At 52.2% G+C, this 25365-nt stretch overlaps 3 protein-coding genes across 8 annotated transcripts in view; 1 reads left to right on the top strand and 2 right to left on the bottom strand.

Moving 5' to 3' along the window:
• Nucleotides 1–42: 42 nt before the first annotated feature.
• BET1L (Bet1 golgi vesicular membrane trafficking protein like) lies at nucleotides 43–4775 on the bottom strand. Its single transcript, XM_069565310.1, has 4 exons — nucleotides 4274–4775; nucleotides 3048–3139; nucleotides 2751–2807; nucleotides 43–2621 (listed from the first exon to the last, which is right to left on the bottom strand). Exons 1-4 carry the CDS (start codon nucleotides 4290–4292, stop codon nucleotides 2454–2456), a joined length of 336 nt encoding a protein of 111 aa, XP_069421411.1. The 5' UTR covers nucleotides 4293–4775; the 3' UTR covers nucleotides 43–2453.
• On the top strand, nucleotides 4390–11456 carry RIC8A (RIC8 guanine nucleotide exchange factor A). The gene is made up of 10 exons (XM_069565299.1): nucleotides 4390–6190; nucleotides 6484–6531; nucleotides 6617–7207; nucleotides 7689–7780; nucleotides 8251–8401; nucleotides 9274–9369; nucleotides 9455–9599; nucleotides 9673–9817; nucleotides 10214–10333; nucleotides 10745–11456. The coding sequence occupies exons 1-10, from the start codon at nucleotides 6107–6109 to the stop codon at nucleotides 10863–10865; spliced, it is 1593 nt and encodes a 530-aa protein (XP_069421400.1). The 5' UTR covers nucleotides 4390–6106; the 3' UTR covers nucleotides 10866–11456.
• A 669-nt stretch (nucleotides 11457–12125) lies between these two features.
• SIRT3 (sirtuin 3) overlaps nucleotides 12126–25365 on the bottom strand; it is a 25078-nt gene continuing 11838 nt past the window's right edge. For 3 of the 6 annotated variants that reach the window (XM_069565308.1, XM_069565305.1, XM_069565309.1), the window contains exons 5-8: nucleotides 15469–15630; nucleotides 14106–14315; nucleotides 13878–13918; nucleotides 12126–12632 (exon numbers count right to left, since the gene is read on the bottom strand). In XM_069565308.1, the coding sequence (XP_069421409.1) occupies nucleotides 13913–13918; nucleotides 14106–14315; nucleotides 15469–15630 (378 nt within the window). In that variant the 3' untranslated portion in view covers nucleotides 12126–12632; nucleotides 13878–13912. The remainder of the gene's footprint in view (nucleotides 12633–13877; nucleotides 13919–14105; nucleotides 14316–15468; nucleotides 15631–25365) is intronic. The other 3 variants (XM_069565306.1, XM_069565304.1, XM_069565307.1) reach the window with 1 other exon arrangement.

Below are 25365 nucleotides of genomic sequence, written 5' to 3'. Positions count from 1 at the left end.
CTTTCTGAAGCCCCCACAGAAATGGAAACACCAAAGGCCATGTTTACTTTGATGCTGTTTATTTCGAGTTTTTCTTGCTAAATGCCTTGTCTTTGACTTAAGGGATAGAGCCTGGCTGTCTGTCCACACGTGACCCCGAAGGTCCTCAAGTCCTTCTCTGCTTTATAGTCTCGGGCTCAACGTCAGCAAACCCCACTCACCCACAGGACTAGGCGCTCAGTGTACAGGGCTGAGAAGGGTGAAGGCCCCACAGGAAACCCTCCTGACACAGCACAGCAGAGCTCCATGCCCGCTTCAGCTGTTCATCTAACACAATGACAAACAAACACCCAGACCCCGAATAGCTGGGAAGGCTACAGAGTCACAGAGATGGAGAAGCAGGGAGGCACAGACGGCAACCTGAGGCAAACCACACAGCAGAGATGGCGAAGTCCTCCTGAGAGAAGGGACTTCACCGACAGCCCAGTCGGTAGAGACCCTGGCTGCAGTGCAGGAGAGCTGGGTTCGTTCCCTGGGATGGAAAGACTCCCTGGAGAAGGGAAAGGCTACCCACTCCAGTATTCTTGTTTGGAGAATTCCATGAACTACAGTCCATGGGGTCACAAACAGTCGGACACGACTGAACAACTTTCACTTTCCTCAGAAAAGACCACCCTGAAACACGAACTCCAAATTCCTGGTCTGCTTTGGAGCGGGGCAGTTGAGGAGGGCTGCCCTGGCTGAGCCACTTTCTCAGGAAGCAAGGTTAGCAGGCCCAGAAAAGGCAGGGGCCACGGAGTTCAGGTCTGGGGGTATCTGCTGTGCCTGCAGTGACCAGATGGAGACACTCTATGGGTAGCAGCTTTGAGCCTGGTGACCAGTGGACAAGTCCCTGTGACTAGGTTCACTGTGAGAGGGCAGAGGGCGAAGTCAAAGCCGTGGTACACAAAACAACGGGGGTCAAGGCACGGCCACAGGGTCCTGTGGAGGGATGTCAAGGAGGACAGAGATAAACCCAAGCCCCAGGGACACAGAGGCAAGCAAGCCAACCTTACTGTGTGAGCAGCACGCACTGGAGGAATGGTGACCGTCAGGCAGAGCACTCAGGAGGCCAAGGGCCCAGCCAAGTGCAGCAGAGAGAAAAGGGCTCCATGGCAAGCGTCTGAGGAGAGGCCGGGCCTGCTGGGCAGGGAACCAGGGAGAGGAAGAGGAGCGGCAGAGTGCCAGGGCCAGAAGGCGAGGTCCGCACGGGCAGAGGAGAGAGCAAGGTGGCGAGAGGAGCGGATGCCCCACACGCGGCGCGAGTGTGCGGGCAGCTGGACGGTCAGAGTGAGGAGCGTACCCAAGAAGATGGGAACAGGAACCAGGAAAGACACAGAGCCAACGACTTCTTACAAGCGTTTTTTATGGGAAGACAAGGACACCGGGGACTCACAGGGAGGTACAAAGAAGCCACTGGTCTGGCTGGGCCTGTTAGTTCAGTCCATAGGAGCAGGGGACTGACCAAGTGGACACTGAGGGCCCAGGGAGAGGTGGGCAGACATTGCAGGTTAGGGTTAGCTTAGTGGAAACTGCCCACAAACCCTCAAAAAGTGACCTACAGTTCCTAAGAAAAGTCACTATCCAGAAACCTCCCGCGTACCCCGACAAAAGCCCCGCCTCACACCGGGCCTGACTCTGAAGCGTCAGACGGACATGTCTCCAGAGGTCTAGTCTCCGGGAAGCAGGCCTCTGGTGCTGGGCAGATCCTGAATCCCGTGAGAACATCGGCTTCTGCTCCTGGACACACGGCTGGGAAACTGCAGGCCTTGGGCCCCAAGTCCTCAGCCTGCGCTGCAGTCCCTTCCTCCACCCACACCCCCTGCCCATCCCCGAGGGCCTGGTTTCAGTCGCGGGACTGGAGGGCAGGAAGAGGCCACTCAGCAGGACCTTTGAATCTCTCCGGGTCATGGATGACCAGCAGCCCTGGCCAGAGAAACTGCAATCTCCGGGCTGAGGACACTCAGTTGGAGGTGACAGCAGTGATTTGAGCTTCACAGCCACACCCCCTTCCTGTGTCAGCTCCAGGCAGCTCAAACATCAGACACAGCCTCATCCAGACCAAGACAGTGCAGAGAAGCCTTGAGACGCTCAGAACCTCAAGGGCCGATGAAAGGACTGCTGCTCACAGGCGGCCGTGTCCAGGATTCCCAGATGCTCTGCTTGGACCCAACACTGCTGGGGCTTCTAGAGCTCAAGGTGGCAGAGGGAGCTGGGCCTAGGCTACCCCACAGGGATAGGGCCCTTGCACACATAGAACCAGCTAACAAGAGCTCACTGGGTTAGAGGCTCCCAACCACGCAGAAAAAACATTCCTAAGCCATGATCCTCATTTCAAAGGAGTATTTTGAAAACAAGTTCTCTGGAGCCCAAAACACCAGACAGAGGAAAATCCTGGTTGCCCCAGGCACCCACAGAAGCCAGTTCCCATTGGCTCACGTCCTTGCCCTCGACAGGAGGTAGGAGAGGATGAAGAAGGCCACAATCAGGCCCACAGCCATACCACAAAGAAGCTTCCGGTTGTCTCGCCCAGATCGCGCCATTGTGGAAAACCGCTTCACACTCCCTGTGAGTAGACCCGTCATACTTGTGAAATCTGAGTCCTGAGGGAGAAATTTCAACATTGTCACAAAGGGACACTGACTCTGCAACACACACACACAGATGGGGGCTGCAAAGCAGGTGGTGGGGAGCTGAGCTGACCGTGACGCTTGCAAACCGCAGGCCCTTACCATGCCGTCCAGGTACCGGTTCTGGTCCTCTGCATCCCTATCGATGTCCAGAGCCAGCTGGTCAGGACACAGAGGGGGCAGGGTCAGACCGGGACAAACACAGTGAACAGCACCTGACCCCCAACAAGATCAACAGAGATCAGAAGATCCAAATGCCACCTGGGCCTCGCACAGATGAGTATGCCACAGGTGGGACAAGGAGAACGGAACTACCTGAAACCCATCCAGGTCTTTACTGCCCGCTGACCGCCCCCTCCAGATGCCAGGTGGAGGCAAAAGGAGAGGACCACCACTGACCGATTTGAGCCTGGTGACCTTGGAGGCCAAGCTGTCAGCCATCCGCTTGTTTTCTCGGTCTAGAATCTCCTCCACAGCACCAGGGCTCTGAGCTGTGAGGAGAGAGAGAGGCTGAAAGCATGACTCCGCTCATGAACCGTGACCCCTATAACCTCGGCCCTTTGTGGCCTCCGGCCTCCAATCCCATCTGGCCCAGTCAGGCATCTAACGGGACCCGGCCTCTGTGTGTCTGCTGAGCAGGCCCCACCCTCACCCAGGATCCAACTTCACACATGAGGAGGACTGTATAAACAACAGTGTGAGCACAGGTCCTGTGCATGTATCCAGGCTGGGATGGGTGGGCGGGCACCTCCAAAGGGCTCAGTTCAACCAGTACTTTCAGACATTCTGTGACAGAACTTGTACCATCCCTCCGCAGGTGTCACTAGCAAGGTACACAGAACCTGTTCTCAAAATAAACCCCAATGAGCTCTGGTAAGACTTACAAGGCTTGAGACTGATCCCACACAGGGTCTTGTGTGTCACCCAGAGCCTGGTACCCGCTGAGAACTGGCCCGAGACAGGCGCTGGGCCTGGTGATTCAGAATTACCATCCTATCAGGCTGGTGAGAACTGTTTCCCACAAAGTTCAGAGTGCGTATTTGCCTCGAGCCAGATGCCTCAAGGAGACTCATCAAAAACGGGCACAGTCTAGGAACCATGGATTCTTACAAACCCCAAAATAAGAGGTGTAAAGGTCCTACCAACCGATTGTACCCTTAATTCCTTAAAAGTCACAACAGCCCAGCGAAACAAGCATCAGCATCCCACTTCGCAGGTGAAAAGAGACTCCCAGAAGGCAAGTGGGGTACTAGGCATGCTTGGGCCCTCCTATCACGCGCAGCTCTCACTCCGAGGGGGTCTAGCCTCAGGGACCCGTCAACCAGGAGACCTGGCCGAGGTCCCGTGCAGAGTCATCTCCCAGGGACGAAACGGGTGGGGACTGCGGGCATCCGGACCCCGCAGTTTCACGCAGCAGCTGGGCAGGAGCGCCCAAAGGGACCCAGCGACTCATCCACAGCGCGGCGGGCTGCACCCTGGCCGCCCTGCCCAAACTACGCCCGCCCGCAGTGTCTTGCCAACAACGCCACCTAGTGCCGCGGAGAAAGGCGAAGGCGGTTCCTAAGAGCAGCGGAGTCGGCCCCGGCGAGCCCCGTAGCCATCCACCTCCGCCCTTCCGCGCTCACCCCGAGCCCAGTCCGCCATCGCGTCCAGCTCCGACCCCAGGGTCCGTCACCCCTTGATTACAGCCTCCTCGGACGTGGCGCAGTCGCCGGAAGGGGCTTCCGGCCCCACCCCTTCCGCCTCAGGCCCCCCACTTCCGGCCGAGATCTGGCCGACAGACTCGGCGGTGGGAACGGGAAAAATCTGACGTTTCTTCCGTCGTTTGACTTGGGGATGGGGCTGGCGTTTGCTCTCGGGACTCCTGGATGATTTGTGGTTTTAGAGGCAACTATGGTGCCCACAGACACTCCAGCAGCCATTCCCGCCTAAGGCGGTGTCGGGGTCCTAACTGGGAAGAGCACACGGGCCTTTCCCGGGCCAAAGAGGCTCCTCGCCGCGACCCCGCCGGGGTTGAGGCCCGGAGCGAACTCGATGGGAAGCCCGGTTCCAGTTACTGCCGGCAGGACAAACGAGATCAGTGCCTGGAACGAGCGAGCGGTGCAGAAGTCGCAGGAGTGAAGCCCTCTGAAGAAAACAAGGAACCAGGAAGAGGGGTGGGAGCGTGAGGGGAGTGGGTACGGGAGGAGCCAGCGCTTTTTGACCTTGCACGCGGTGCTGACAAGGGGCCTGACAAAGTAGATGCTTAACAAAGCCTTCTTGCCCGGTGGATGGATTATAAGTTACCCACCCACCGTAATGGAGCAATTGCTGTGTCATGTACTCGACAATCCACTGAAATGGAAACTTTTATCGTCTCTGCTTTTCAAAAAAGGAAACAGCCCAAGCAGACGAGCAGGTGTGCCTGCTTACACAGCAGGGAAGTCACCGCACACAGTCAGACTTTGTCTTCATCCTGACCTTCCCCCCACCCCGACCCCGTCTCTCTTTTCTCTCAGCTCCAACAGTGATGTTTCTCTCTCCCACCACGGCCATTCCCACCCTCGCACTGGCCACTCCTGCCTTGCAGAACCTTCCTTCGGAGCCTTTCCTGGCTCACTCCCTAGGCTCCGGTCTCAGCAAAAACTGACTGGCACTTCTTCAGATCTCCTTGCAGCCCATCAAGCCCCTTTTTTTATTCAATCACAGCACTATAGCTGCCTAACGTCGTCTTGTTTACCCGTTTTAGTCTTCACATCCGGCACATAAGCGCCAAGAAGGCAGGGACCTGTGGGTTCTATTCACCCGCATCCCGGCTCCTCGCGTGCAGTAGGCACTCAAACATCTGTTTAGAAACCAAGTGGTCCGGAGGTTGTAAACTCCTTTCCACCTCGACTTTTCCCTGGACGTTTCATTCGTTCTGTGCATCAAGAGCGGTGTTGGTGTGCGTGTGATGGAGGGGTGCGGGGCTGAGGCCCTCTCCTGTCAGGAATCCTAGCCCAAGGAGTGAGGCTCACTGCTCGGTTCAGGGCGATTCTGGCCCATAAGTCGGACGATCACCGAGCCGGAGTTTAAGGCCAAAGCTGACTCGGCAGCAAAGTCTTCAAGTTCTATCCAGCTGTTCCAGGCCTCGCCCCTTTAAGGCGCCACACAGACCAGAGAGCTCTGCGCCCGCCGGGTCCCGGCTTCCCCGACGCGCAGCCCAGGCCACACCCTGTAGCGCAGCGCACGCCCCGTCCCGGCCTCCCACGCGCGCAGCCCAGGCCCCGCCCCTTTAAGGCTCCACGCAACCCAGAGAGCTCGGCGCCCGCCCGGTCCCGGCCTCCCCTGCGCGCAACCCAGGCCCCGCCCCACGGCGCCGCGCACGCCCCGTCCCGGCCTCCCCCGCGCGCCGAGCCTGGGCGGGGCGGGCAGACGCTTGCCCGGAATCGCGAAGCCGGGAGCCTCCGGCCTTCCTGGCATCGGGTCCTGGAGGTGCCATGGAGCCCCGTGCAGTTGCGGATGCCTTGGAGACGGGGGAGGAGGACGTGGTTATGGAAGCTTTGCGCGCGTACAACCGGGAGGTGAGCGGGAGTTGTAGACTTGGGACGTGCAGAGAGGAGGTGGGGCCGGGTGGGGCCCGCGCGCGTGGCCGGCTGGAGGGGCGGCGAGAGCGGTGAGCGTGGCAAGGGGCTGAGGGTGGAAGGGAGAGCGACGGGGAGGAGCACCGACTCTCTGAGGAGTTGCGAGGGTGCCGGTGTGTGGGGCTGGGGCGCCATTTGTTCATAGAGGTGCCTTCGGCCTCAGGCCCCCATCCGCGGAACCCGGGTTCTGACGCGGTAGGCCTGTGCCTTCTAGCCTCTGGGTTTCTTTGCAGAACTCCCAGAGTTTCACGTTTGATGATGCGCAACAGGAGGATAGGAAGGTGGGTGCTCACCGGAGGTGGAGGGGCGTGATTGGGTGGCCCAGGTAGAAGGGCCTGGTGGAACGGCTCTTCTCCCTGCCCGCAGAGACTGGCGAAGCTGCTTGTCTCGGTCCTGGAGCAGGGCCTGCCACCCTCCCGCCGCGTTATCTGGCTGCAGAGCATCCGCATCTTGTCCAGGGACCGCAGCTGCCTGGACTCCTTCACCAGTCGCCGGAGCCTGCAGGCTCTTGCCTGCTATGCTGGCATCTCCGCCTCCCAAGGGTCGGTCCCTGAGCCGCTGAACGTGGATGTCGTACTCGAGTCCCTTAAGTGCCTGTGCAACCTCGTGCTAAGCAGCCCCGGGGCACAGGTCCTGGCAGCAGAGGCGGGGCTAGTGGTGAGGCTCGCAGAGCGCGTCGGACTGCACAGCCGGAGCAGCTTCCCGCACGACGTCCAGTTCTTTGACTTGCGTCTTCTGTTCTTGCTAACTGCACTCCGCACCGACGTGCGCCAGCAGCTGTTTCAGGAGCTGCAGGGAGTGCGCCTGCTGACCAGGGCGCTGGAGCTGACGTTGGGAATGACTGAGGGCGAGAGGCACCCTGAGCTCCTGCCTCCCCAGGAGACTGAGCGAGCCATGGAGATCCTCAAAGTGCTTTTCAACATCACCTTCGACTCCATCAAGAGGGAGGTGGATGAGGTGAGGGCGGACCTCAACCTGTGGGTGGGGTTTAACAGCTTGGACATTTCCTGCACATGCTGCTTTGCTGGGTTCCTTCAAATTTCTGGATTAGGTGTGCTTAGCCAGTCGAGAGAAGCAGGGAACACCTATCTTGGACCGGTCTCAAGGAAGTTTTCTGAGGGAGTTGGAGAGCATAACTGGCTCTTGCAGCCTGGCTGGAGGGCTGTGTGGTGTGCAGGGGAGGCTGTGAGATTCTTCGTGGTGAGACTGAGTGGGGCTGAAGCACAGAGCAGCTGTGTGCCAAGGGGATCCATTGATTTTCTTAACCGAGAGTTCTCTTGAGGTCTCCTGGGAGAGGACAAGCACCAGGGTGTGCAGTAGAGAAGCATAGTTGTTAATGCATGAGGTCTTGCAGGGGTGTCCAGAAGGTAGACTCTCAGTTGGCAGCAGTGGGGCCAGTGGGGCGCGCTCTCACAGGAACTCCTGTCTGTCTGGTCAGGAAGACACTGCTCTATACCGGCACTTGGGGACCCTTCTGCGGCACTGTGTGATGGTTGCTGCTGCTGGAGACCGCACAGAGGAGTTCCACGGGTGAGGGGGGTGCCTGTCATGCGGGGGGGTGGGGAGGAATGGGGGTGGTTTGCTCACAGGTCGCTGTGGTGGTTCCCAGCCTTAGAGTCTTCATCCTTCTGGGTGGAACCAGACAAAAGTGTGTTTCTGGGGCCCTCCAGCACTTATGGTCTAGGATCGGAGGTGTGAGTCCAAGGCAGGACGGTGCCAGGGGGCCTTGGGTAGGGGCAGCGGGCGCTGTGGTATCGATAGGGTGGTGTGCTTCCTCACTTTCCTTCTTGGTGGCCTATGCCTAGGCCGGTTCTCAGTTTTAGCTGTGGTGCCTCAACCTAGATACGTGGTGGGTTGGGCATTTACAGGAAGTAGCACTCTTGCCTCTGGTACCTTGTTCTGCTGCTTGGGCCCCCAGACACTGGTTCACGGCATTTACGGCCCCAGCAGCTGGCAGCAGGGGTCGGTATTCACCAAGTGCCCCTTCCATCTGCCCCCAGCCACGCAGTGAACCTCCTGGGGAACTTGCCTGTCGAGTGTCTGGATGTTCTCCTCGCCCTGGAGCCACACGGAGGTTCCTTGGAGTTCCTAGGGGTGAACATGGATGTGATTCGTGTCCTCCTCAGCTTCATGGAGAAGCGTCTTCATCAGGTGGGCAGGGGGACTGCTGTGGCTTTGGCCCAGGTTTTCGCAGCTACTGTGGTCACTGTGTTTTTGCTGTCCACACTGGTGAGGGGAGATCACCTCCCCAGTGTGATTCGGGCGGTTCCTCCCACGTCATGGTCAAGCCGGATCTTCCTCCCTGAGAAGTCTGTGGGCTTCATCTCGAGGGCTGCTCGTGCACAGGGACAGTCTGAGTCCAGGGGCACAGAGAGGGATGAGGGGCAAAGTGCTTTCAGAATCTGGCAAAGGACTCATTTCTTAGACATCTTTGTGAATCCTCTTGAGGAGTCCTGAGAAGCCTCCCACCCCTACCCCCTTGAAGTGCCACCACGCTCCCCATCCCTCTCTGTGCCCCTGGACTCAGAATGTCCTTGTGCACGAGCAGCCCTCGAGATGAGCGTCAGCTGTGCCATGGTTTCGCTCAGAGGACCCACAGGCCCTTGAGAGCCCGCAGCCCCCCGCTCCCTGCAGCTGCACCCTGGGATGCTGACTGGCCGGCACTCTGACCAGCTTCTCTGGGGGTTTGCCGGCGTCGTGCGGGCTGGAGCACGGCAGGCCTGAGATTCAGTGCTTTGGGAATGGTCTTGTGTGCTGGTGGTTAACGACTTTAAACATGCTGTTTTCCACCCCTCATTTAAAGGTGGGGAAAGTACGTGGGGTTGCCCAAACGTACAAATGGCCTTCTGAGTTAGGGTCTGTGCCTGTTCTTTTTGAAGCTCATACAGACACCCACGGCTCGCTCTTGGTCCCTCAGCTGGGGCCACTTCCCAAGTGCCTCCCACCAGGATCATCTGGGGCAGGTTCCTGGCCCCCGGCCTTGAGTAAGGGGGCCCAGTCCGGTGACCGAGGCTCCTCTGCAGACACACAGGCTGAAGGAGAGCGTGGCCCCTGTGCTGAGCGTGCTGACGGAGTGTGCCCGCATGCACCGCCCCGCCAGGAAGTTCCTGAAGGCCCAGGTATGGGGTAGACGGGCTGTGGCTGAGCCCTGGTTGGAGACCCTGGTCCTTCCAGGCCCAGGCTGAGAGACAGCTGCCTCCTCAGGTGCTGCCCCCGCTGCGGGACGTGAGGACCCGGCCTGAGGTGGGGGAGCTGTTGCGAAACAAACTAGTTCGCCTCATGACGCACCTGGACACTGACGTGAAGAGGGTGGCAGCCGAGTTCCTGTTTGTCCTGTGCTCCGAGAGCGGTGAGTGGGGGGCCTGCCCCTGCCTGCCCCTCCCCAGCTATGCTTCCACACTGACTTCTGCCCTGCCCTTCAGTGCCCCGGTTCATCAAGTACACAGGCTATGGAAATGCCGCCGGCCTCCTGGCTGCTAGGGGCCTCATGGCAGGGGGCCGGCCTGAGGGCCAGTACTCAGAGGACGAGGACACAGACACGGACGAGTACAAGGAAGCCAAGGCCAGGTGTGTGCTGAGACTCTTACTCAATGCCCCATCCCTGTTACCACACCCATTTGAAGCTGCAGGGTGAATGGGATAAGGGTGACCGATGGGTAAACCCTTACAGAATCAGGCTTCTGCTTTTAAGGGCACATTCTGACACCAGGGTGTTCCACTGAGAACACAGGGTGAAGAGGTCTGAACAATGCAGGGGGCCAGGTGGTCCAGGCAGCAGGAGCTGTGACCTGCTGCTCCTGGAAGGAGGTCCTTCTGCGGCTGCTTTGCCTTCCCTGCACCCGAGAGAGTGAATTTCTTGCCCTTCCAAACCCAGGCAGGAAGATGGGAACTCCACCCACCCCACGCAGCCCTCCTGTCCTGGAGTCACTAATGTATTCCCCACACCTCTCTCTCGTGAAACAGCATAAACCCAGTGACTGGACGGGTCGAGGAAAAGCCTCCCAACCCCATGGAGGGCATGACAGAGGAGCAGAAGGAACACGAGGCCATGAAGCTGGTGAACATGTTTGACAAGCTTTCCAGGTGCGTGGCGTGGCACGGAGGGCCTGGGCCAGGACAGAGGAGGACCACCCGTGCCCCATCATGCGAGCCGAGGAGGTGGGATCAGAGTGGGATGTAGGTTCTGGCAAGACTGCGTTACTCATGTTGGAAATCCTCTGTCTTGGAGAAAGTTCTCTAGCAAAAGAAGACTAGGACTGAGGTAAGTATTATGTTCATTTTTCAACTGATGAAAACTGAGGCCCAGAGACAGTAAGAAACTGCTTAAGTCTCAAAGTATAGGTAGCAGCGAGGATTTAGGCCTGACCAGGACAGTTCTCCTCCAGGGTTCCCCAGGCCACAGGAGCAGCTTGGGGGAGCAGCAGGCCACGGCGGGGGGACCCCTGCTCCGCCTGCTAGGCCCCCTTCCCCATCCCCACCACCTTCTTCCCACAGGCACAGGGTCATCCAGCCCATGGGGATGAGTCCCCGGGGCCAGCTCACATCCCTGCAGGACGCCATGTGTGAGACCGTGGAGGGGCAGCTCTCCTCGGACGCTGACTCGGACCCTGACTGAGAACGGACGCTCTTCTGCTCCCCTTCAGAACCGGTGCTGCTTCCAGAGGTGTCCTTGGGGCCAGGACGTGGGGAAGCTACGCCCCTCCCTCCAGCTTGGAGGTCCCTTTCTCTTTACTTCCAGAGCTCTATTCATGATTTGCCTTTGGTCCATTTTTTTCTCTGCAGGACTGAGAGGCTCTCGTCCTGCTAGGACTCTGGGAACCCAGTCTTTGTTTCTGTAAATGAAGTGGTCTCTTTTGTGTGCCTGAGAGCAGGGTTTAACTGAATGCAAAGGTGTACATGCGTTTGGGAGGGTGGGACTGAGCGTGGGAACAGGCAGACAGCCAGGAGCACAGCCGGCGTGCTGGCCCAGAGCTGGTGTTGAGCAAGTACCGCATTTCACAGGGCAGAGAACTTACTGGAACTTTATATGCTAATGCCAGAAACACACTTCTGATCTGCTGTTTTTGTCGCCACTGAGTGCAGAGCTGGTAGCCTCTTGTATTTTTTGTCCTGGCTCAGTGCCCAAGTCATCAGTGGCTCTGAGAATCCCAATCCTTCCTGTTGGCTTAGATCATTAAATATATGAAGGAAAATGTCTCTCCTGAAACCGTAAGTCTAGATTTCGGTTGTGTACCACAGAGCTTCATGAAAACGCCTTTTTGAAAGAGCCCCAGGCGAGGATGTGTGCGTGCGCGTGCGTGCGTGTGAATACACGCGCAGAATAGAAAGTAAAGGCACGTTAAGTAGAAGGAGGGTTACGTCTTTCTTAGAATGCAGCTCTTTGCCTGGATGACCACTCATGTATCAGGCCACCAGGTCTCCTGAGCAGTTTGTCAGTGAAATCTGCTCCAGGGGGCTCTAGCCTAGGGATCCAACAGGGAGGTAAGACTCCAAGGAGGAGGGAGCACTGAGGGGCAGGAGCTGCGTCTGGGGCAGCCCCAGACAGGGCCTGTGCCAAAGCAGGAAGACCCCAGTAGGTTCTGCCCAAACAGTAGTGTGGCTGCTAACAAGTGAGCAGTGCCTTCTGTCTTAGAGGTTAATTCACGCAGCATTAATGGGAAAAGGCCTGGTTGCGGGGGAAGGCTGCTAGAATGGTCTGAAACAGATGAGTTTCTGAAAGGCCTCAGGGAAAGGGTGTGTTGGGTACTCTGAAGGGCCTGTGGATGTATTCAGGGACAGATGTTCTCGGTCCTCAGGCAGTAGAGGAGAAACACCCACACCTCGAAGTTTCCCCATTCCTGTCCCGTTTAGGTGACAAAAATGAAGGAATGCCCAGTTTCTATATTAAAATTTATTTCATGCCAGAAAAGGACAGACTAAAAATAAGCCTACTAAAGAGGCCAGGGTGCTTGAAGACTCGAGTGCATTACCTGGGACCCAGACCCACTCCCGGGAGGTGGCTGGGGCTGCTCACCCCAGTGGACAGACGTTGACCCTGCCCTTCAGATGGATCCCAACTTGGGGTTCTAGGCAGTCTGAGTTCAAAAAATTCACCGTCAGAAGAAAGCTTGACATTAAGAGCTTCAGCAGAGTGAAGAGTTAAACAACAGAGCCAGCCCAGGCAGCGCCTTCACATCTGTGGCGAGTGACCCTGAGTGCACAGGGTTTGGGAGCCAGGAAGACACTCCAGGGGCAGCCTCGGGTTGCGTCTTCTGGTTCGGCCTTAATTTGTAAATGTGCCCGAGCTGTTCCTCAGGCAGAAGTCTTCATCAGAAATGGGCAGTGACTCCCAAGTAACCTCTGGTGTGAGAGGCATTCCTCACAGTCTGTCCCAGCCATCAAACTGGAACACAAAGAGGAAATTGGTTACTGAGAACACACTGGGCACATGTGTGGGCCTGGAATCAAAGTTTCATAAAATGGAAGCTTTTCTGTCTGCAAATGCTATTTAACCACGTTAAGACGATGCCAAGCAGGTCTGGGCAAAACTGGGTGGCTAAAAGGGCTTTGCTTAAGTAACCAGTATAGACATACTGAGGCTCACGTGCTCAAGAACACTGACCATTTGGAAAGGTGATCCAACTTTCACTTCCATTCACCCCTTAGTGTTTACTCTTGGGCAGCAACTCTTTTAAAATAAACCCCTAAAATTGTAACACACTACACAAATTTCTCTGGAACTAGAAAATGGCTCAGGTCAAATCATATAGGACTAATCCCAAAAGCCCATAGCGGCTACTTGTGCTTATATGAAAGCAGGAAGTCAGTCCCTAGGTAAGGAAAGGCTCCTGTGTAAGCTGCCAAGTGGACTTGACCAAGGCCTCTACTCCCCTGGGAGGGCGGCATCTGCTGCTGTTCCTCTGGAGATGCAAAGTGGAAGCGTCGTGTTAGCTGGACTTGCATCAGGTGATACAGCCAGGTGACAGGCATGACGGTCTTTATTTCCTCCAATGAACTGAGAAATGACACCGCCCTGCAGCTTTTCCCTAAGCCAGACTCTGGATTGAAGGGCAGTGACGTCTAACTCCATGAAAACAATGTAACTGCAAGTTCTCATAGCCTTAAAAAGCCTCATATTCTCACTTTGGTCCAAATTGGTAAGAAAATAGCCTATAGCCAAAGGCTGGGGGCTTTTGCCAGTGGAGATGAAAGAGCTGACCCATGGTGCTAAAGCCCTAAGGCAGGCACAGCCAAAGGCAGGAATGTTTCCCGAGGTGAGAACAGGAGCATTCTGGTGACACCTGGCTGTAATCGTAAACAATCCTCTTGAGAGACAGACTTCAGACGTTTAATGCTGCCCCTGTAGAAAATAACCCCTCACATGAAGGCTATACATGCTAACTGATTCTCGTGGGGAACTTCACTTGGAGGAGGTTTGATACCTAGAGCAATGAAGGCTCTGGCTTTCTACCGCCAGTAGATAAGTCAGTGGCTCTCACACTGTCCTAAAAGCATCATCCCATACTGGTTCCGAGAACTTGAGAACCACGTCTTAGCCTGAAGCTGTGTGGTGCTCCTTCATTTTAGGGCACAGAGAGCTGAAGTGGGATGGCTGTGGAACGACAGCCCCGTGGGCCTGGACCCTCACCTGCCACTCGGAGCAGGCACAAGGCGGCAGTCTCTTCATGTCTAAATGGGAATAAGAATCACAGCACCTCATTAATAAGCACACAGACGGCCCAGACAGTGCCTGGTGCAGAGTTAACAGCAATATTACCTGTTACTGTCACAGTGTTAGCCAAACAGGGCTCTGCTCAAGGTCAAGCAGACCCCGGAGCAGAAGAGACCCCTCCTGTGACTGCGCAGCAGGCCATACCTTTCCAGTTTCCCTCTGGATGAGGTCCTGGAGGTCATCTGTCCAGCCGAGAAGCTCCACCAGCCTTTTCACACCATGGACCACGTCCCCCAGCTGGACCACGTCCCTGCCCCGAGGATTCCTAGCCAAGGACCCCACCAAGTCCCGGTTGATGAGCAGTCGGGGCACTGAGCTCCGCACGGCATCAGACAAGCTGGCAAAAGGTTCCACCTGAAAAATTGCCCAAAGGTGAGGAGCAGGGTGCGCGCTTTCCCAGGCCCTCAGGACCTTTGTGCCACAGTCCCTGAGGCCCTGGAGGTGCAGCCTGACCAAGGCCAGACCTTGGGTACGGAGAAAACCCAGCACCGCTTCAGTTCCGCAGGAGCGCTCCCACTGCGCGGTCTCAGCCCTTGGCGTCCCCCTCCCCGAGCCTCCCTCTCATCCACGCCCCTGTCTCTCCTGCCTCTCCTGGCTCCTGCAGGTCTCCCTGCTGAAGTTCATCCACGCATCTCACCTGCCCTCCCCATCCACTCACCAGTGACGTGATAGCCCATCTATCTGTTCCTGCTCCCTGAGGGCAAGTGCCCGACCCCTCAGAGGGACCGCCACTGAGGGGCTCCTGATGCACCCGCTACAACAGGGCCTGGCAAACTCGGGGAAAACACACACAGCTCTGGGTCTCTGGCTGGTTGGAGGCCTGGGCACAGGTCTTTCTGGCTCCCCTGCCCCCGTGGTGCCTGAATCCAATCAGGCACAGTGCCTTCAGGGTCTCATCACAGCCTTCAGAAGCTTCCGGAACGTCCGGTCCAGATGCATCTCCCAAGCACCTCAAAACGCATGTGCAGAACTGAATGTGGCAACCCCAATCCAGATGCCTCAGCAAAGGCCCTGACCTCCCACAGCAGAGACAGACACCTCCCTCCTCAGTCCTCGAAGAGACGCCAGGCTCTAAGTCCAGCCCTCCTCCCCTCTGCCATCTCTCACAGTCCCCAAGTCTGACTATGCTCAGCCTCCTGGATATGTGCTCAATTCACCCAGTTCCCAGATCTCTCTGATCTCAAGGATGACCAGATACACCCCTGGTTTCACTGCTTCTACAGAAAATCAGTCTCTGTGATAGATGCAACCTTGGAAGCCTGCTCCTGCCTGATATCGCTGCCCTCACGCGTCGTGCCCACCCGCACTCTGGACACCTTCCTTCCCCCCGTCCTCCCATGCAGACTGCCGCTCTCTTGGCCTGGACCACCACTGCTTCCTCACATGATGAATCCACTCATATTCCAAAGGCAGGGCCCCAGAGTGTCCCACCAGCCCTCACTTCCTCTGCCTTGTCTCGCTAGCCTCCTCCCCACACATCTGTGCACCATTAGGCCTGCTGACAAACCTCCAGGGAGGTCCCAAGGATGAGCAGCAGGTCTGCCATGGGGAAGTCAGCCAGATGCAGCAGGAACCTAGCAGGCAGCGGCTCCCCAAAGAACACGATGTCAGGCTTCGTGACGCCAGAGCAGACTGGGCAGCGGGGGACCCTGTCCACCATCACGTCGGCCTGGGTGACACAGGAAGAGTGGTCTGAAGGAGCCATACGGCACACTTGAAAAGGCAAAACCAACTTCTTACTGAGAAAGTGTCCAACAGTCCCAACAGCTGAGACAGAAGCACAGTGACGCCCCTGTGTGAGAAGAACCCAGCTTCAGCAGTTACTGACACTCTGCCAGCTTTATTTCCTATAGCACCCAGAATCTGGGGAGGTGGCAGGATTTGAAAGCAGATCTGGGACACGGCATGGCATCTGACACACTGGCCACTATGCTCTGCGCCCTGCAGGAGTGCCTGTCAGAGACGCTCAGCTGGTAAGGAAGCCCAGCTGACCCTCAAACGACACGGGGGCCGGGGTGACAATCCTTTGCGTGACAACGGAAATCTGCACAAAATTTAGGTTGAGCCCTCTGTACACAGGGTTCGTCCATATCTGTGGTTCTGTATCTGTGATTCAATCAGCTGTGGATCACATAGTCCCAGAGTTCACAGTTATTTTCTTAAAAATCCACGTAGGAGTTCAACCCACACAGTTCAAACCCATGTTCAAAGTCCACTGTACTAAATAGTCAGCAGTACTCTGTAGGCATCTGGCTTACAACAGGTGTTATTCAATGAAAACGACAGTATAAATTTGTCCCTGATTTTAGCTGAAGTGATCCTGACAGGACCTTAGCCCTGAAGACATTCAGGTCAGCTTGAACTCATTGGCTGGAGTTATGACTCTCAACACTATCCACAGACCTCCTACTTGCAGGCCAAGGTGAAGCAGATGTGAGTCATTATATCCTGCTACACTTGTTCAGATCATGAACTCCTTATTACCAAATTCAGACTGAAATTGAAGAAAGTAGGGAAAACCGCTAGACCATTCAGGTATGACCTAAATCAAATCCTTTATGATTATACAGTGGAAGTGAGAAATAGATTTAAGGGCCTGGATCTGATAGATAGAGTGCCTGATGAATTATGGAATGAGGTTCGTGACATTGTAAAGGAGACAGGGATCAAGACCATCCCCATGGAAAAGAAATGCAAAAAAGCAAAATGGCTATCTGGGGAAGCCTTACAAATAGCTGTGAAAAGAAGAGAAGCGAAAAGCAAAGGAGAAAGGGAAAGATACAAGCATCTAAATGCAGAGTTCCAAAGAATAGCAAGAAGAGATAAGAAAGCCTTCCTCAGTGATCAATGCAAAGAAATAGAGGAACAGAAGAGAATGGGAAAGACTAGAGATCTCTTCAAGAAAATTAGAGATACCAAGGGAACATTTCATGCAAAGATGGGCTCGATAAAGGACAGAAATGGTATGGACCTAACAGAAGCAGAAGATATTAAGAAGAGGTGGCAAGAATACAAAAAGGATCTTCACAACCCGGATAATCACGATGGTGTGATCACTCATCTAGAGCCAGACATCCTAGAATGTGAAGTCAAGTGGACCTTAGAAAGCATCACTACGAACAAAGCTAGTGGAGGTGACGGAATTCCAGTTGAGCTGTTTCAAATCCTGAAAGATGCTGCTGTGAAAGTGCTGCACTCAATATGCCAGCAAATTTGGAAAAATCAGCAGTGGCCACAGGACTGGAAAAGGTCAGTTTTCATTCCAATCCCAAAGAAAGGCAATGCCAAAGAATGCTCAAACTACCGCACAACTGCACTCATCTCACATGCTAGTAAAGTAATGCTCAAAATTCTCCAAGCCAGGCTTCAGCAATACGTGAACCGTGATCTTCCTGATGTTCAAGCTGGTTTTCAAAAAGGCAGAGGAACCAGAGATCAAATTGCCAACATCCGCTGGATCATGGAAAAAGCAAGAGAGTTCCAGAAAAACATCTATTTCTGCTTTATTGACTATGCCAAAGCCTTTGACTGTGTGGATCACAATAAACTGTGGAAAATTCTGAAAGAGATGGGAATACCAGAGCACCTAACCTGCCTCTTGAGAAATCTGTATGCAGGTCAGGAAGCAACAGTTAGAACTGGACATGGAACAACAGACTGGTTTCAAATAGGAAAAGGAGTACATCAAGGCTGTATATTGTCATCCTGCTTACTTAACTTCTATGCAGAGTACATCGTGAGAAACGCTGGACTGGAAGAAACACAAGCTGGAATCAAGATTGCCGGGAGAAATATCAATAACCTCATATGCAGATGACACCAGCCTTATGGCAGAAAGGGAAGAGGAGCTAAAAAGCCTCTTGATGAAAGTGAAAGAGGAGAGTGAAAAAGTTGGGTTAAAGCTCAACATTCAGAAAACAAAGATCATGGCATCCGGTCCCATCACTCCATGGGAAATAGATGGGGAAACAGTGGAAGCAGTGTCAGACTTTATTTCGGGGGGCTTCAAAATCACTGCAGATGGTGACTGCAGCCATGAAATTAAAAGATGCTTACTCCTTGGAAGAAAAGTTATGACCAAGCTAGATAGCATATTCAAAAGCAAAGACATTACTTTGCCAACAAAGGTCTGTCTAGTCGAGGCTATGGTTTTTCCTGTGGTCATGTATGGATGTGAGAGTTGGACTGTGACGAAGGCTGAGTGCCGAAGAATTGATGCTTTTGAACTGTGGTGTTGGAGAAGACTCTTGAGGGTCCCTTGGACTGCGGGGAGATCCAACCAGTCCATTCTAAAGGAAATCAGCCCTGGGATTTCTTTGGAAGGAAAGATGCTAAAGCTGAAGCTCCAGGACTTTGGCCACCTCATGCGAAGAGTTGACTCATTGGAAAAGACTTTGATGCTGGGGGTGATTGGGGGCAGGAGGAGAAGGGGACGACCAAGGATGAGATGGCTAGATGGCATCACGGACTCGATGGATGTGAGTCTGAGTGAACTCCAGGAGTTGGTGATGGACAGGGAGGGCTGGCGTGCTGCGATTCATGGGGTTGCAAAGAGTCGGACACGACTGAGCGACTGAACTGAACTGAACACTTGTTCATACTTGGGCTAGACACCAGAAGAGGAAACTAAGGGAAAAGACACTTGCCTTATAAGGTAAACCTTCACCGCTAATGCAAATGTGTTTTTCAGGCTGAACCCAGTAAGGAGCGGCAGAAACAACAGACAAAAGAAACGGACTATTCAGGGACTTTAGATATTAGCAGATCCAGATAAAAACTGTATTATGCTTAAATTTTTTAAAGGACAGGTCTGAAATACTTGTTGGAGATAAAAAGCTATACAAAGTATTGCAGTGGATTTGGAACGGAACCAGATAGGACTCGAAGTAATAAAAAGTAGAGTACTGAAAATTAAAGCTCAGAGGAGGGGCTTTATCCTCTATGGAAGAACAATGTATCAATAAACTGGAAAGTAGATCAGGAGGAAGACTCAGAATGCAGCACCCAGGGGAACAAGACAGGATGTAGAAGAGTGGCCAGGGCTTCTGGGCAGAGCGTGAGGCAACCTCAGAGGTGTTTAACCCAGGGTCCAAAGAGGGAACACAAGGTCCACAGGCATGGGGCAGCCACTGTCCAGAGGAATCACCATGACTGAGGGCTTGGGTTTTTTAAGCAAAAATCAAAAAGATATCAAACTACAGATTCGGGAAGCTCTACAAACGTCCATAGGGTCACAGAGGGTCAGACACGACTGAGGGACTGCACAGCAGCAGCACAGAGACAAAGCACAACCACGTGCACGGCTCCAAAGACAGAAGCTTTAGATCATCAGAAAACAGCGAAAAGGTGAGCCTACAGTTTATGCAGAAAGCAAGAGACTCGGACCAGCCGATACGATACGGAAAAAGATGATCACTGACAGAGCAATGCGGTAAAGCAGACCTCCCTCATTAAAACGAGAAACTCCTCCTCTGTGAAAGACAACATCAAGAGGATGAGAGAAGTCACAGACCAGGAGGGAACACTTGCAGAAGACAAATCTGACAATGCAAAGAATTCTTAAAGCTCACAACAAGAAAATAGGCAACTCAGTTTAAAAATGGGCCCAAGACCTCACCAAAGAAGATACAGATGGCAAATGAGCATAAGAAACAAGTTCCACAGTATATGCTGCTGCTGCTGCTGCTGCTGCTGCTGAGTCACTTCAGTCGTGTCCAACTCTGTGCGACCCCATAGATGGCAGCCCACCAGGCTCCCCTGTCCCTGGGATTCTCCAGGCAAGAACCCTGGAGTGGGTTGCCATTTCCTTCTCCAAAGCATAAAAGTGACACGTGAAAGTGAAGTCGCTCAGTAGTGTCCAACTCTTAGAGACCCCATGGAATACAGCCTACCAGGCTCCTCCGTCCATGGGATTTTCCAGGCAAGAGTACTGGAGTGGGGTGCTACTGCCTTCTCTGTTATGTGTCACTAGGAAACTGCAAATTAAAACAATGAGATACCAGTATCCACCTACAAGAACGGCCAAAATCAACACCAAGTGTTGTTGATGCAGAGCAACAGGAATTCACATTCACTGTGGCTAGAAATGTGAAATGGGGCAGCCGCTCTGGAGACAAAGACGAGGTGCAGTCTTACCATAGGGCCAGCAGGCACACTCTCTGGTATTCACCCAGAGGAGCTGAAAGCACATCCACAGAAAACTTGCATATGGATGTTTGTAACAACTTTACTCATAATTACCAAAACCTGGAAGCAACCAAGGTGTCCTTCAGTAGGTGATAAACAGACCGTGTCACATCCAGACACTGGAATATTCAGTTCAGTCCAGTCACTCAGTCGTGTCCAACTCTTTGCAACCCCATGAATCACAGCACGCCAGGCCTCCCTGTCTATCACCAACTCCCGGAGTCTACCCAAACCCATGTCCATCGAGTCCGTGATGCCATCCAGCCATCTCATCCTCTGTCATCCCCTTCTCCTTCTGCCCCCAATCCCTCCCAGCATCAGAGTCTTTTCCAATGAGTCAACTCTTCACATGAGGTGGCCAAAGTATTGGAGTTTCAGCTTCAGCATCAGTCCTTCCAATGAACACCCAAGACTGATCTCCTTTAGGATGGACTGGTTGGATCTCCTTGCAGTCCAAGGGACTCTCAAGAGTCTTCTCCAACACCACAGTTCACAAGCATCAATTGTTGGGCACTCGGCTTTCCTCACCGTCCAACTCTAACATCCATACATGAGTACTGGAAAAACCACAGCCTTGACTAGATGGACCTTTGTTGGCAAAGTAACATCTCTGCTTTTAAATATGCTATCTAGGTTGGTCATAACTTTCCTTCCAAGGAGTAAGCATCTTTTAATTTCATGGCTGCAATCACCATCTGCAGTGATTTTGGAGCCCAAAAAATAAAGTCTGACACTGTCAACTGTTTCCCCATCTATTTCTCATGAAGTGATGGGACCAGATGCCATGATCTTCGTTTTCTGAATGTTGAGCTTTAAGCCAACTTTTTCAACTCCGCCTCAAAAAAAAAAAAACAAACAGCTATCAGGCCATGAAAAGACATGGAGGAACCTTAAATACATAATACTAAGTGAACAAAGTCAATGAGAAAGGCCGCTTACTGTATCATTCCAACTCTATGACATTCTAGAAAAGGCAAAATTACGATCACCAACGTACATGGAATGCTGACACACTGACAGAGGAATGGATAAAGACGACATGGCACAGACACCACACGGAATATCACGTGACCGTCAAGAAACAACAGTGACGCCTGCAGCAGCACAGACACACCCAGAGACTGCCACACGAGGTCAGACACAGACAAGCACGACAGGCGTCACGCGCCCGTGGGGTCTGACTGTTTATATGATACAAATGCACTCGTTCACAAAGCAGAAAAGACACAGATTTCAGAAACAAACTGATGGTCACCAAAGAGGAACTGCAGTAGGGAGGACTCAATCAGGAGTTTACCATATACACACCAGTAAATATTAAATGTCCAACAGATAACCGACAGAGGCCTACTGCATAGCACAGGGCACTCAGTGCTCTGTGAGAACCTATACGGGAAAAGAGTCTGAGAAAGGGTCCACACGCATACACTGAACCACTCTGCTGCACACTGGAAACTAAGACAGCACTCACACACTGGTACTAAATACACTCATGCACTAACACTAAACACACTCATGCAACACTAACACACTAACACTAAATACCCTAATACACTAACACTAGCACACTCATCCAGCACTAATACCCTAATACTAACCCTAACACAGCACTGCCACACTAGTACTAAATACACTCGTACACTAACACTGGATAGCCTAACACACTAAGACTGAATACACTAACACACTAACACACTAATACTAACCCTAACACAGCACTGACACACTAATACACTAACACTAAATACCCTAAAACACTAACACACTAGTACTAAATACACTAACACAACACTAACACACTAACCCTAACCCTAACACAGCACTGACACACTAGCACTAAACACACTCATACACTAACACTAAGACAACACTAATACACGAACACTAAATACCCTAATACCCTAATACCCACCCTAACACAACACTGACACACTAGTACTAAATACACTCGTACACTAATACTAACACACTAACCCTAACACAACACTGACACACTAGTACTAAATACACTCGTGCACTAACGCTAAACACACTAACACACCAACACTAACGCAACACTGACACACTAACACTAACACGGAGACAGCACTGTAGATCAGCTATCGCTGTGCGCTGTTCAGGCACTAAGTTGTGTCCAACTCTCTGCAACCCCATGGACTGCAGCACACCAGGCTTCCCTGTCCCTCACTATCTCCTGGAGTTTGCACAAACTCATGTTCATTGAGTCTATGATGCCATCCAACCACCTCATCCCGTCAGCCCCTTCTCCTCCTGCCCCCTATCTTTGCCAGCATCATGGTCTTTTCCAATGAGTTGGCTCTTCATGTATCAGATGGCCAAAGTATTGGAGTTGTAGCATCAGCATCCGTCCTTCCAATAAATATTTAGGGTTGATTTTGTTTAGGATTGACCAGTTTGACTATACTTCAATAAAAAAATATGAATAAAGATCTGTGGTTGCTAAGGGCTTGGGGTCAGGGAGGGAATTAAGGCTGACTGATTACTGGATACAGGGTTCTCCTGTGGGTCATGAAAATACTCCAGAAGTAGACAGAGGTGGTGGCTGCACAGTACAGTGAAAATACTAAATACCAACAGAGCATGCACTGCACAATGGCTAATTCTATGTTACGTGAATTCACCTCAAGAGTGAACACTGTACAATGGCTAATTTTATGTTATGTGAATTCACCTCAATTAAAAAAAGACAGGATTCTGTGCCATGTCGTTATTTCAGTTTCACCTTTATTTAAGATTTTCCACTCTACCTTACTCTACTTTAAAATACAAAAAAAAAAAAGCCATTCTAAGATTCAAAAGATACGGTATATATATATACACACAATGGTATATCACTCAGCCATTAAAAAGAATTAAATAATGCCATTTGCAGCAACATGGATGGACCGAGAGACTGTAATACTAAGCAAAGGCAGACAGAGAAAACTGAATACCATATGATATCAGTCGTATGTGGAATCTAGAATACAACACAGGGAAACCAGAAGCTACTTCCAGAACACGTGCTCACAGGCTGCAGGTCTGGCGATCACACTCTGATGAACCACTGTCTAGAGGACAGGAGACGCGGTGTTTGCCTGCCTTTAGCCCAGGCCACTGTGTGAGGTCCTCCAGCGTCCATGTGGGAACTCTCCTCAGACCGTGTGTTACAAGCCCCGGGCTTGGGCCTGCCAGTCCTCCTCCACCCAGGCCCTCTCTGAGACAGCACTGAAGATCAAGCCCCGAGCCTCTGGAGTGGGAGCGCCGACTCCAAGACGCTGACTTACAGAGAACTAGCCCTAGGGCGCTTCAAATAGTGAGAACTCACACAAAGGGAACCACCCGAATATAAGACCTGGCATCACACAACCACCAGTAGCACCCTGTGCAGAACACCCCATCTAAACAACCAACAAAGCAAAAATACAAACCCAACCATCAGCAGACAGGATCACCACCTCACTCAGCCCTGCCCATCAGAGGGAAAACAAGCAAACAAACAAAAAGAAAACACTCAGCAGTATCTCACCCCATAGGAAGCTCACACAGACCACTGGACCAACCATGGGAGGGCAGAAACCAAAAGGAAGAAAGAATTCAACACTGAAGCCTGGGGAAGAGAGACTTCAAACACAGTCAGTTAAAAGAAAATGATGAAAAGTCAGGGAAATACTACACAGATGAAGGAACAAATCAGAAACACAAAAGTCCAAACACAAGAAGAGGAAATAGGCAAACTACCTGAAAAAGAATTCAGAATAATTATGGCAAAGATGATCAAAAACCTTGAAAACAAAATGGAGAAAATGCAAGAGTCAGTTAACAAAGACCTGGAAGAATTACAGAGCAAACACACAGGGACAGAGAACATGATTACTGAAGTTAGACATGCTCTGGAAGGGTCAACAGAATATCTGAAGCAGAAGGATGGATCAGTGGCTGGAAGACAAAATGGTGGAAATAACTTCTGAAGAGCAGAATAAAGTGAAAAGAATGAAAAGAACTGAGGATCGTCTTAGAGACCTCTGGGACAATTTCAAATGCACCAACGTTCCAATTATAGGCATCCCAGAAGAAGAAGAGAAAAAGAAAGGATATCAGAAAATTTTAGAAGAGATTATAGTTGAAAATTTCCACAACATGGAAAAGGAAATAGTCAATCAAGTCCAAGAGGCACAAGGAGTCCCACAGAGGATCAACCCAAGGAGAAGCGCGCCAAGACACATGCTGATCAAGCTATCGAAGACTAAACGCAAAGAAAGAATATTAGCAGCAGCAAGGGAAAAGCAACAAGTGATGTTCAAGGAAAGCCCCATGTGCTTAATAGCTGATCTTTCAGCAGAAACTCTGCAGGCCAGAAGGGAATGGCAGGATATGTTTAAAGTACTGAAAGGGGAAAATCAACAACCAAGAATACTGTACCCAGTGAGGATCTCATTCAAAATTGATGGAGAAATAAAAAGCTTTTCAGACAAGCAAAAGTTAAGCGAATTCAGTACCACCAAACCAGTTTTACAACAAATATTAAAAGGATTTATATAGTCAAGAAATATAAGAGAAGAAAAAAGATAAAAAATCAACCCCAAACAATTAAGAAAATGGCAATAGGAACATACATATCAATAATTGCTTTAAATGAAAATGGATTAAATGCTCCAACCAAAAGACACAGACTGGCTGAATGGGTACAAAAATAAGACCCACACATATGCTGTCTGCAAGAAACACACTTCAGACCTAAAGATACATAGAGCCTGAAAGTGAGAGGATGGAAAGATATATTCCATGCAAATGGGAATCAAAAGAAACCTGGAGGAGCAATCCTCATATCAGACAAAACAGACCTTACAATAAAGAAGATCACAAGAGATAAGGAAGGGCATCACATAATGATCAAAGGATCAACCCAAGAGGAAGACATAGCAATTGTAAATATCTACGCACCCAACACAGGAGCACCTCAGTACATAAGACAGACACTGGCAGACAGAGAAGAAACTGAGAGAAGGGCTTGTAACGCCCCCCACGCCGCGGGCAGATCATCAAAGCAGAAAACTATCAAGGAAACACAAGTCTTAAAGGACACATTAGATGAGATGGGTCTCATTGACATCTTCGAGACACTCCATCCAAATGCAGAAGAATACACCTTCTTCTCACGTGCACATGGAACATTCTCCAGGACAGACCATATCTTGGGTCACAAATCTAATCTCAG

This window comes from Ovis canadensis, chromosome 21 (assembly GCF_042477335.2).
Source record: "Ovis canadensis isolate MfBH-ARS-UI-01 breed Bighorn chromosome 21, ARS-UI_OviCan_v2, whole genome shotgun sequence".
NCBI classification, from domain to species: Eukaryota; Metazoa; Chordata; class Mammalia; order Artiodactyla; family Bovidae; genus Ovis; species Ovis canadensis.
This window is presented reverse-complemented; position numbering and strand designations above follow the sequence as displayed.